This window comes from Kryptolebias marmoratus, linkage group LG16, assembly GCF_001649575.2.
Source record: "Kryptolebias marmoratus isolate JLee-2015 linkage group LG16, ASM164957v2, whole genome shotgun sequence".
Classification (NCBI taxonomy): Eukaryota; Metazoa; Chordata; class Actinopteri; order Cyprinodontiformes; family Rivulidae; genus Kryptolebias; species Kryptolebias marmoratus.
The window spans coordinates 5,136,995-5,148,011 of record NC_051445.1 but is presented as its reverse complement, the minus strand read 5'-3'; the positions used below and the strand labels follow the sequence as shown (position 1 = coordinate 5,148,011).

The following is an 11,017-nucleotide window of genomic DNA, read 5'->3' as shown; positions in this document are numbered from 1 at the left end:
CTCGCTGGAGGAGTTATGTATCCTCTCTAGCCCGAGAACACCTTGGGATACCCTAGAAGGAGTTGTAGTGTGGCTTGGGAGAAGAGTGTCTGGGTTTCTTTCCTGTTGCCTTTACGACCCAACCAAAAATAAGCCACAGGCGATGGATAAATTCTCAGTTGGACTGAGGTCTGGGCTTTTACTGGACCATTACTAGACATTTAACTAATTTTCCTTTTAACCAGTAGAATGTTGCTTGAGCAGTATGTTTAGAGTAATTGTCCTCCTGGAAGGTGAACCTCTGTCTCAGTTTCAAATCTCTGGAAGAGTCCGACAAGTTTCTCTTAAGAACTTATCTGTATCTTGCTCCATATGTTTCCTTTAACTTTGACCAGTTTCCCAGTCCAAATTTGCCTCATACATGGTGCCCTCAATGGCCTAAAAGTTTGAGTTTGGTCTCCTCTGACCATAGCACCTTCTTCCACATGTCTGGGGAGTCTCTAATATGCCCCTTGACAAATTCCAAACAGTCTGTCTTTTTTGTTTCTTTACATCATGTATTTTTCTATCACTCTTCCATGAAGCCCAACTCTGTACAGCCTCTAGTGGTCCTATGGACAGATCCTCTCACACTGGAAAAAGTGTAGCACAGAGTTGTTCATTCAAGCTAATAACTACCATTGAATACAATGTAAAATAATTGACTTGGTTGTGAAAGTCTATTTTTTTGCATTCTGAGGTGTCAATTTTGATTCAGACTGAATTAATAACACTTCTGAAGGGAAGAAAGCAAATATTTTGGTTCCTCTCAAAACATGCTGAAAGGAAATGATGTCATATTTTCAATCTGAGTCACGTGAGAAGAAGTTGGGGAGAAGTGCTTGGAGAGCTTCGTCCGTTTCGGCATGGGGAAGAAGGAATGATTAACGTCCGAGCACGTCATCAAAGAATAAACCTGCGGTAAGTACTAAACTAAGCTGATGTAAACGTGTCTTAACAAGCCTACAATTGTATTAATGCAAAAGACTGAGTTAATGTCACCTGGTTAGCAAGCTGAAAGTCCCGCCTAAATGTGGGTATCCCAGTAAACGCTTTCTTTTTCGCTGGGTTAAATGTGGTGTAATTTCTGAACTTACACGTATTTCACGAGAAATATAACTATGTGTACATTGTTCGGTTGTAGCTGGAATTAATCAAGGTAGGCATAATTCGTTACCAATCAATAGCTTCCACCACGGTTAGCTCGGCTACACGGTGAACTTGACTAGCTTAACCCATGTAAAGCCATGTTAGCAATTAGTTAGTCTAGTGTGTTTATACCACTATGATTGTAAAGTCCCAGTTTGTTAATGGTAGCGAGGCCCGTTGAAAATTAATGGTGTTTTGTGCATGCATTATACTTGTATGGTATGGTCGGTGATGTTTCCCAGTGTTCGCCATGCTGGTTTGTCCAACTGTTAAAACGGTTTCACAGGATATGCTCTCGGTAAGCGAATCTCCTTGTTAAGCCTTAAACTTTTTGTTCGGCTCTACAACTGGTTTTCATGCATTTTGTTCACGACACTGCCCCATTTACTGTAGGTTAAGAACTTCATTTTCCGAATGCATTGTGTTTTCAGAGATATGTCATGGCATGCTGGCAGGTATCTTATGAAGTGTGATTTCGCACGTGCCCATTGTTAAAATATCGTTGAGCCAGTAAAACTGTTGGGTTGCAACGTTCAGAAAAACCTAATGAATGTGGAGACAAGATTAAGTGGACCAAACGATTTAATTAATTAATTTATTTATTTTATTTCAGTCGAAGTGGTCTGCAAGATCAGTGTGGCAGGCAGAGTGCTTCAAAAAGTGAACATGCCAACTTCAACCAAGCTTACTCTATTAAAGCAAATCTCTAATGAAAGGGGGGGGGGGCAAGTACAGTGTTGCATTTGCCTGCAGTCATTTTTACATTAGGGTGGCTCTGATTATAAGAGCGCAGTAGTAGCTATAATGATGTTGAATGAATGAATTTCTGTGTATATCTTAGTTCATACAAAACATGCAGCTCATTGTTCTTTACTACCGCTAGACTCAACATTGTATTTAGATATATAGATTACCAGACTGTCATTAAAACTAAACAAACTAAGATTTCTGTTCATTGCATTTTCTAAATATTTACTGGTCTGCTTTCCTTTTTTTAGGTTGGATGTGGAAATGCAAAGAATGCAGCAAGCATTTTTCAAGAAGATCTGAGATACTGAAACACTTGAGAATTGACCATCGGTTTCACGGTAGGCGGCGTCCCTATCCATGCATCCACGCACAATGTCCCTGTTCGTCCAAGACATGGAATGGTCTTCAGAAACATCTCTCTAGAAATCATCCTTCTCTGGAGTCCCAACAAAGACACTCTTCTTTCAAGTGTTACATTTGTGGAAACAATCAGCTTTCTACTGAGCACGTTTTTTTCCAACATATCTATGAACATCTGAGAAAATATGAAGTAGTCCCATGTATGTTTGATGGTTGCTCATACAAAACCAACATATACAGCAGTTTCCGGAGCCATAAATGGAGAAAACATCAGTCATGCACCATTAATGACTTTAAAAGTGGAATAGTTGTCACGTCACTCATTTCCAATCCATCTGACTATGACTTGAATGAAGAAATAGAGCTAACCACTGAAGAGTCAAGAGATTTGGAAAAGGAAGTTGAACTGAAATTAGCTTCACTTTTACTTAAATTAGAACATACATATTTAGTCTCGGCTACAGCTGTAAATGAATTGCTTGAGGAGCTAGAACATCTCATTGGAGATGTCTCTGTGCCGGGTAGTATAGCAGCAATTAACCAGCATTTGGAAGATAATAATTGTCATGTGGAAGCATCTGTTGTTCAACAATTGGCCACTTTTCTTTGTTCTTCACACCCAATTCATAAAGCAATAGGGAAACAAGGGCCATTGTCTACTAGTTGGAAGCGCAAGTCATATTATAAAAGAGAATTCTGTGTAGTGTCTCCCTTGGAATACATTCTTGATAAAAGAAACCAAAAATCATTGCAGTATGTATCTGTGCTGAAAACATTGCAGCAAATTCTAAATTCAGATGTAATTCTGGCAAAAACTGTGCATTTGAGAGAGAGATATCAGTCACCAGAGAGCGATCAAACAGTATATAGTTGTCCTTTTGATGGTGATTTTTTTCAGAAAAACACACTTCTGTCTGCAGACTGTGCCATTTCACTAAATCTTTATGTAGACGAGTACGAAATCTGCAACCCAATTGGGACATCACGGAGAAAACATAAAATCTGTGCCTTCTATTGGACTTTAGGCAATCTGATCCCTGGTTGTCAGTCTTCACTGTCATCAATTTACTTGGCTCTTCTAGTCAAAAGTGATGATTTGAAAGTGTATGGCTATGAGACTGTACTCGAGCCACTCATAAGTGATTTAATTTCATTAGAAGAGCACGGTGTCTTTTTGCAGAAGTTAGGGAAATGTGTTAGGGGAACGATCCAGTGTGTGATAGCCGATAACCTTGGAGCACATGGTATCGCTGGGTTTGTTGAAAGCTTTTCAAGTGGTCACCTGTGTCGATTTTGTACAGCATCTAGATCAGAAATTCAAACTAAAACTGTAGATAGTGGAGTGTTTACATTAAGAACAGAACAGATTCACTCAGAACACCTTAAAATCCTTGAACAAGATTCTCTAAGTAATTTCTGTGGTGTCAAGAAGAGATGTGTCCTCTCTGAGAAACTCAGTCATTTCAAAGTTACCACGGGTTTCCCCCCAGATGTTGTCCATGATTTATTTGAAGGAATCGTACCGGCAGAGATTGCGCTTTGTCTTTCTGTTTTCACATCCAAGAAGTACTTTACTCTTGCATATTTAAATGAGTCCATACTAGCTTTCCCCTTTAAGTGGACAGACAAAGTTAATTGTCCCCATCCAGTGCCATTGAACTTTGCATCTCGAAAGACAATAGGAGGCAATTCTCACGAAAACTGGAGTCTCTTAAGGTTTTTCTCATTCCTTGTCGGCCAAAAGGTACCTGTGGATGAACCAGCATGGAAAATATTGGGTGACTTAAAAGATCTAGTGGAGCTTATTGTCTCACCTGTCCATACAGAGGAATCAATCGCGTATTTGAATTTCAAGATATCAGAGCACAGAGTTCGACTTCAAGAGGTTTTCCCAGACTACCGTCTACTGCCTAAGCATCATCTTTTGGAACATTATCCTCAGCTAATTCGTAAATTTGGACCATTAGTCTGTCTTTGGACTTTGAGATATGAAGCCAAGCACAGTTTTTTTAAAAGAGTTGTTCGTTATACAAGATCTTTAAAGAATGTTTTGCTGTCTTTGGCGGAGCGACACCAATTTCATATGGCACAGCAGATATTTATGTACCCTCAAAAACCTCTTCTGGAAGTGTCAACTGTCTCAACTCTTTCTGTTGATGTGTTAAAAGAAGATATTGCACAAGCTATACGGCTCAAGCACCCAACAATGGATAATGTGTGCCTGGCTAAAAGTGTCACTTTCAATGGATTCAACTACAGAAATGGAATGATACTTGCACATGGGTCTTTGGAAGGGATTCCAGAATTTACTGAGATCATCCACATGTTTATTCTGAAGGAGAGACTTTTTTTCATTGTTAAGAAACTGAGAGTGTGGCACTGGGAACACTTCAGGGCCTTCGAAGTTGAAGTGAGCCCTACCAATGACATAATACTTGTGGAATCAGATGAACTGACTGATCCATATCCCCTGGTAGCTTACACTGTGGGAGGAGTGCGTTTCATTACCCTGAAAAGATATATTCAAATTTAAGGTATGCATAATATTTTTCTCTTTTTTAACATTTAAGATCTGCATATTCATGAAATCATTCTATTTTAATGTAATTCATTCTACTTATCACTTTTCAAAATCTGCACTAAACTGACACTGTACTAACTTAAAGGTAGAGTATGCATGGTGGGCAGAATGGGTATTGCAACTATGCAGCCCATTGCAACTGTGCTGAATATTTCTAATGGGATATTTTCCAGAATATTTACTTAGTATTAACCTTGTATTTACTAGGTGACAAAAATGCCTACTTGAAATTTGAAATGAATATTTAGAATGGCATGGTGGTGGTAATTATTTGTGAAAAAGGTAACATTTGTCAATGGGCAGCATGTTTTAAGGAAATTAACTTCTAAAAGAATTACATGACCTGCCTCTAATGTGGCATGGATAAACCGTGTGACTAGACTAACCTTGAGGGGCTGACATACTGTGACAATGGACTAACAGACAGGGGCACTTGTACTGATATAAAAGGGGTGCATACGCATTGTTTTATATTAGATTAACTTAAAGGGGCACTGATGCACCTTACTTATTACAACTCAAAGCTTTCATCTCATCTGTATGTTGACACAAGGTGGTTGTGAATGTGAATTAATAATTTCTCTTTCCTTCTGTCTTTCGTTTTATTCTCCTGCCACCCAGGTTTTGACTCCAGCTTCCTGAACATCACTGACTGTCAGGGCATCTACATCAACAACTCGAGATCCAACTTTGCAATATGGCGACTCCCGTCCGACTCCTCATCTTGTTGGGTGACGAAAGCGCTGAGAGGATGGAATTATCAAGGGTGCCGGACACAGTTGAGGAGCTCATTGAACAGGTCAAAAATGTATGCAAACTTTCTGGAGACATCAGGCTGCAGTACAAGGATGATGACTTTGGTGGAACATTTGTTAACTTGAGCGCAACGTCCATGATCAAAGACCTTACTACAATCAAGATCATACAAGCTGCTCCTGATATTGTTCTGAGTTTCATTGAAAGTGTCCCATCTGATCTGAGTGACTTAGACACAAGCCTTTCCTCACGAAACACTGATACAGATGACACGGTCATACTCAGCCACAGCTCTGACAGTGAGGGACTGAGAAAAGAGCCGGGGCCAAAGGAATTCATCATCCCGCCTTTCTCCCTCGAAACAGAAGGTCAACTTCAGCGAGGGAATTCAGAATATGCACAGAACCAAACCAGACTGACACCTTCATCAAAAATGCTGTCCGACATACTGGAAAGATTGGCAGAGAAGATTTTTTCCTACAAGGCGTACCCCACTGATGCAGACCTGAGTGATGTTGCAGAGGCTCTGACAGGGAAACATCCCTGCCTGAGACAACCAGACTCCTTCAATGAGAGTTATGGATGGAAACTGAAGCTCAAGAGCAAGATGAGCAACTACCGCACTCAGCTGAGGTCACATGGACTTTCGTCTGAGCTCATGGTGAACACACTGAAATCCAAATCACGAGAAGATGCTACTCCCTTCCCAGCAAAGAATGTGAAAAAGGCGAGAAGAGGTGAGACCAATTACTATCCTCAACCCAGCGGAGACAGTCCAGAAAACCTTGAGAAAGAAAGAGCATCTCTTCTGACTGAAATAAAGATAAGAAACAATGAGAGAACCATACGGGAGAAGATGGCCAGGACTTTTCAGTTCAGGAGGCAAGAGATTGTGGATCAGAAGCCAACCATCGATAACCTCATGGAAAGATGGCCAGCTTTATTTCAGATGGAAGAGGTACACTTTTTACAACTTTTTGTATACTTAAGCCCATAGATGAGAAAATGTTTTGTTTTTTTATTTTCTTTATTTCACATTATTCTTAAATTTTAAGTGTATTTCGCAATGTTTTCTTGTGTGCAGGTTGATGCAGAGTTTCTGCGGGTTACTGCAGTTCCCCTCCTGACCAGATTTATGGCGCACCTGGACAAGCACTCCCCGCAGCTGCTGAAGATCTTCAGAAAGAAAGGAGGGATCACTAAAGCAAAAACTGCCACGATCCTTGAGTTTCTTGACCAGGTATGATGTGCAGTATATAATTAGCCACTAACGACAGCCCTCAATCCTTCTACATGAAGAGGATGTGCAGATGATGTGCAATTGATGTACATGGCATTGTTATTGTGTGCCAAGTTTTGCACCATATTCACTATCAACCATTTAAAAACAGAAAAACATGTGCCACCTATGAGTACATTAATTTGTAGTAGCGCATAGAAAATAATTTCTGCACCTGTCACTGCACCTGTCACTATAGGAACCCAAACAGGAGCCATCCAGTCTGTCTTCATATTTAAAGAGGGACTACTAGTGACCTCTGGCAGATGTACTAGAATGGCTTTACATTTTCACTGCTTTCAATTAGTCTGCCATGGATTCAGTATTGACCAGGCACACACTGTAAAAGCACTGTTTATGGTAGAGCTGGGAATTAAGTTGCTAGACTAGTGTACACATCGCATAATAACCATTTTGATTGTCCCTAAAGGGTGCTGATGCAGATTTCAGAAGGGAGTGTATCCTCAAAGCTCTCATCATCTACCTGGGAGAACGTGTTGAGGACCTTATAAAGGAATACATGGTATGTCCAGATATTTTCTGTCACAATGATGATTCAACTTTATTCATCACGGGAGACCACCTATGCCATTATACAGTATATAGTGATTAATGAGGTGTGCCAGACTGCAGTTGTTCAGTTGCATATTTCGTATATTTTGCCTCAGGTCTCCCAGAAAGATCAAGCCGAGCAGGAGCTGGAGAGGACCATCATGGCAGTCTTCGTCTTCAGAGAGAATTCAAGCCTTCTACAGCAGCCCCAAGACGTTGGGATTGTCATTGATGGTGTGGAAGTCCTCAATGAGTTGCCTTCTCTTGCAGCTGGAGTGGCAATGCTCTTTGGACTTTGCTATGCTCTTAACATGGAGTATCCACAGGGTTTCAGGTTCACCTTTGAGGCCCTTCAGAAGATCCTGATGGAGCTTGGTTCCAACAAGATGACTTCCAAGATTCGCAAACTCAGTGGTGAACTCAAAACTGCACAGTAGTGTATATTTGTGTGTGCTTAATGTGTGCATGTAGTTGCCACTGGCATCTATTTAAGAGGTAGACCACCTCACAGCACTTTGTTATACAGGCTCACGGGGTCACTTTCATGGAGTGCTTTTGTTGGAATTTTAGTTCTTTGATGATGTTTAGAGATGCAACATTCCTTCAAGTTCAGATGTGTTTGAACAGTACAACAACAGTGAATGCTTTCTGTCCATTTAATTTTGCTTGATAAGCCATATTGTCTTTATTTCATTGCTCTGATGTAGAGCAACAATGACATGTTTATATTTGTTTGTCTGAACATGCAACTTTTTTTGTCCTTTTTTACTTGAGGAATAAATGGCTTAGAAAAAAACTGTTGCTGGAGTGTGTTAAGTGTGATGTGAGTGATGCAAATTGTTTATGAAACCAAGTTTATGAAATATAAAAAAAAAGACTTTCATGGTGCCAATGAATTAATTAATGCAAGGTATATATATTTGATGGGTTCAATTTCAATATATTAGTTTGGTTCCAAAACTAAAATGTAAATAATTTAACTTGGATAAAGGTGAAGAATTAATATTGGGTCAAGTAAAGTAATATGGTTTGAGTCAATATTAAATAGTCATGTTGTACCAAACCACTTTATTTAGATTCTGTGAAGTCAAATATATTAGATGCAACAAATGGACATCAATTTTTTTAATTTAAGCTGGGCCACACTTTTTCCAGTGTACGTATGTTACATAATGCCAGTAAATCTGCACAAACAAGACAAACAGCAGACACAAAGTAAAAACAAGCTGAGTGAAGCTGACACCCCAGCCACGTTACTGAAGATTATTTTCTCTGACTCTTTTTTAAATATGTTAAGTTTTAATTAGTTATTTAAGGTATAAAAATTGGGTTATGTTATATGCCAGTGTGATTGACAATATGGGAGCCTGATAATGAATTTGGATAGTGTGTCGGCAGGACTTCCGTATTGGGGTGAAATATAAACACAGTTACAAAAGGAATAAAACAGAACAAGAAACACAGAAACCCACGATCATGACCTTCAATTATTTGTCAGAACAATTAAAGGTCAGTATAAATCCTACCTGCTTATGTAAACTATATTTGTGCTGAAACTTTGCTGAGAGTAATTAATATGGTAAATTTACATCACTACTATAGTAAATAATCCTACTGCTTCAAGACATACTGTACTATCCCTGATAAAATAATGTATTTTCAAAGTACTGCTACTTTGCTAGATAAATTCTGGTATGTAAATATAAAAAAAAACAGAGAAAGGACAAAGGCTCTGTAAAGTGAGATAAAAAACAGTTTTTTTGCATGAACTGTCAACTGCTACATTTCAAAGGTCATGACAAAACTATAGACGTAGATGGCAAACTTGTCAGTTCAGTTTTATCTATTCAAATTATACTGACAATCAAATTAATTCCACTGTAATAGAGTCTTGCACAATGCAACTTTATAGGAACGTTCACTGACTTGGTCAAACGACAATCGCAGATATGAAAAAATGCAGCTGGTCAGGCCTTAAGTTATAGCCATTCATTGTTCTAAGATGGCTGTTTGACTTGAACAGAGGTGAGTAACAAAGAACTGGTCAAGCTGCACGTTCTTGGAGCAGATGGTCACTCACCATGAGGCTGATTCTGCTAGAGGTTTCTTCCTGTTAAATGGGAGTTTCCACTGTCACCAATACACTTGATCAGGATTTAGGATTGTGCTGATCTAAAGATTCAGGCTGGTTTCCTTAGATATACAACTTTTTTTCACAAATTGACATTTCATGATATTTAATGGGATTCTATTGTATTTATGTGGACTGAGTTGACAGGAATTGGATTTGAATATGGATCTGTTTTGAAATGAATTTGGATTTTTGATTTGAACTAGATGCTTCTTTGTACAATGCCCTGAGAAAATGTTTGTTGTAAATTTTTGCTATAAAATTAAATTGAGTTGAAATAAATTAAATTTAACCTCTGCATCACTAGTGGCCCCTGTACCGGGGTAGCAGCCCTGTCAACAAGAGGGACTTAAGGGTTAATTAAACTGGATGCTTTAAATATAAATGTCATGTTATCTGTAGGTTAATTACTGCATCTCTGATACTATTTACTGCAGTTCATAAACATTTTATAAAAAATATGTCAAATTGTCCAAATAACAAAGACAAATGTCTTTAAAATAGAAAACCAGGGAGAATCTTCTTTATTATGATAATATCAGTTAAAAAATGTTTACTCTTAAAAAGATATTTACTATCCGTTTTTTTTATTTTGGAAAAATAAATATTTTGTATAAATGTTGGTAGGTAGTTTTTCAAAATTATTTATATTGGTTACAAAGCATAAACTTTTAACAGAATAGCACGAAAAATGTATTTTGGCTGAGGAATATTGAGCTAGCCTGATGTTTACACAATTTAACATCACGGAGAAGGCTGCACCACAGTGTCCATCAAAGATGGCAAAAAAGTGGAAAATTAAGAGAAACAGAAAAAACTGAACAAAGCATGATCCAATAAGCAATTACTAGGAAAGATGTATTATATGTAACCCTTGCCTACTGCTGCTAAAATTTACTGTGACTACATACTAGATACATGCAAGTTTTATTCAAATCTTGTGGCAAGCTGTTCCATTATTTTTTACAAGACCTTAAAAGAGGAGAGAGTCAAAGTAGCCCGCCCCCCCTCCCCCATCTCCACCAACACCACACACACTATCAGCACCTTTACTCTCACAACAATAGAAAAAGGAAGTACTACTCAGACTGTGTTTTAGTTTTAGATAAACTATAATTGCACTTGTTTATCAAAAATGTTAAAAAGTGAAGTTAGTCAATGATGCAGTAGTAATGATAACAATAGCTGAAGCTTTGTGTAACTAATTCTTATAAATAATTTAAAAAAAATGGTGTAAAAGAGGATATGTTGCCTTACAACTGTTGCTGCACTTGTGCATTTTACATACCCCATTGCTATAAGTCCCAACTTCCCAGAGTATTTTTTAAAACAAAACGGGTTTGCACATATGTAAGTCTGGCACAAACATAATTTTACTTTAATTATGCAACAGCGCTCATTATTTGATGATGATTAAAATGTGTGATTACCTGTAGTGTTC

The 11,017-nt window shown here is 38.4% G+C and overlaps 2 protein-coding genes across 3 annotated transcripts; both read left to right on the top strand.

Annotated features, from left to right (window-relative positions):
- Positions 1-614: 614 nt before the first annotated feature.
- Positions 615-5,059, top strand: LOC112449724. Its single transcript, XM_025008658.2, has 2 exons — positions 615-939; positions 2,166-5,059. Exon 2 carries the CDS (start codon positions 2,171-2,173, stop codon positions 4,808-4,810), a length of 2,640 nt encoding a protein of 879 aa, XP_024864426.1. The 5' UTR covers positions 615-939; positions 2,166-2,170; the 3' UTR covers positions 4,811-5,059.
- On the top strand, positions 938-8,242 carry LOC108243238. 2 transcript variants are annotated; one of them, XM_017428545.3, is made up of 5 exons: positions 938-4,811; positions 5,480-6,572; positions 6,699-6,854; positions 7,324-7,416; positions 7,562-8,242. In XM_017428545.3, the coding sequence occupies exons 2-5, from the start codon at positions 5,556-5,558 to the stop codon at positions 7,880-7,882; spliced, it is 1,587 nt and encodes a 528-aa protein (XP_017284034.1). In that variant the 5' UTR covers positions 938-4,811; positions 5,480-5,555; the 3' UTR covers positions 7,883-8,242. The 2 variants fall into 2 exon arrangements, with proteins under 2 accessions (XP_017284034.1, XP_037836338.1); XM_037980410.1 differs by having other exon boundaries at positions 938-6,572.
- Positions 8,243-11,017: the final 2,775 nt, after the last annotated feature.

Coding starts and splice junctions, on each gene's coding strand:
- LOC112449724 (XM_025008658.2), top strand. CDS start 2,171: ATGTGGAAATGCAAAGAATGCAGCAAGCATTTTTCAAGAAGATCTGAG.
- LOC108243238 (XM_017428545.3), top strand. CDS start 5,556: ATGGCGACTCCCGTCCGACTCCTCATCTTGTTGGGTGACGAAAGCGCT. Junction 6,855..7,323: donor TCCTTGAGTTTCTTGACCAG/GTATGATGTGCA, acceptor TTGTCCCTAAAG/GGTGCTGATGCAGATTTCAG. Junction 7,417..7,561: donor ACCTTATAAAGGAATACATG/GTATGTCCAGAT, acceptor ATTTTGCCTCAG/GTCTCCCAGAAAGATCAAGC.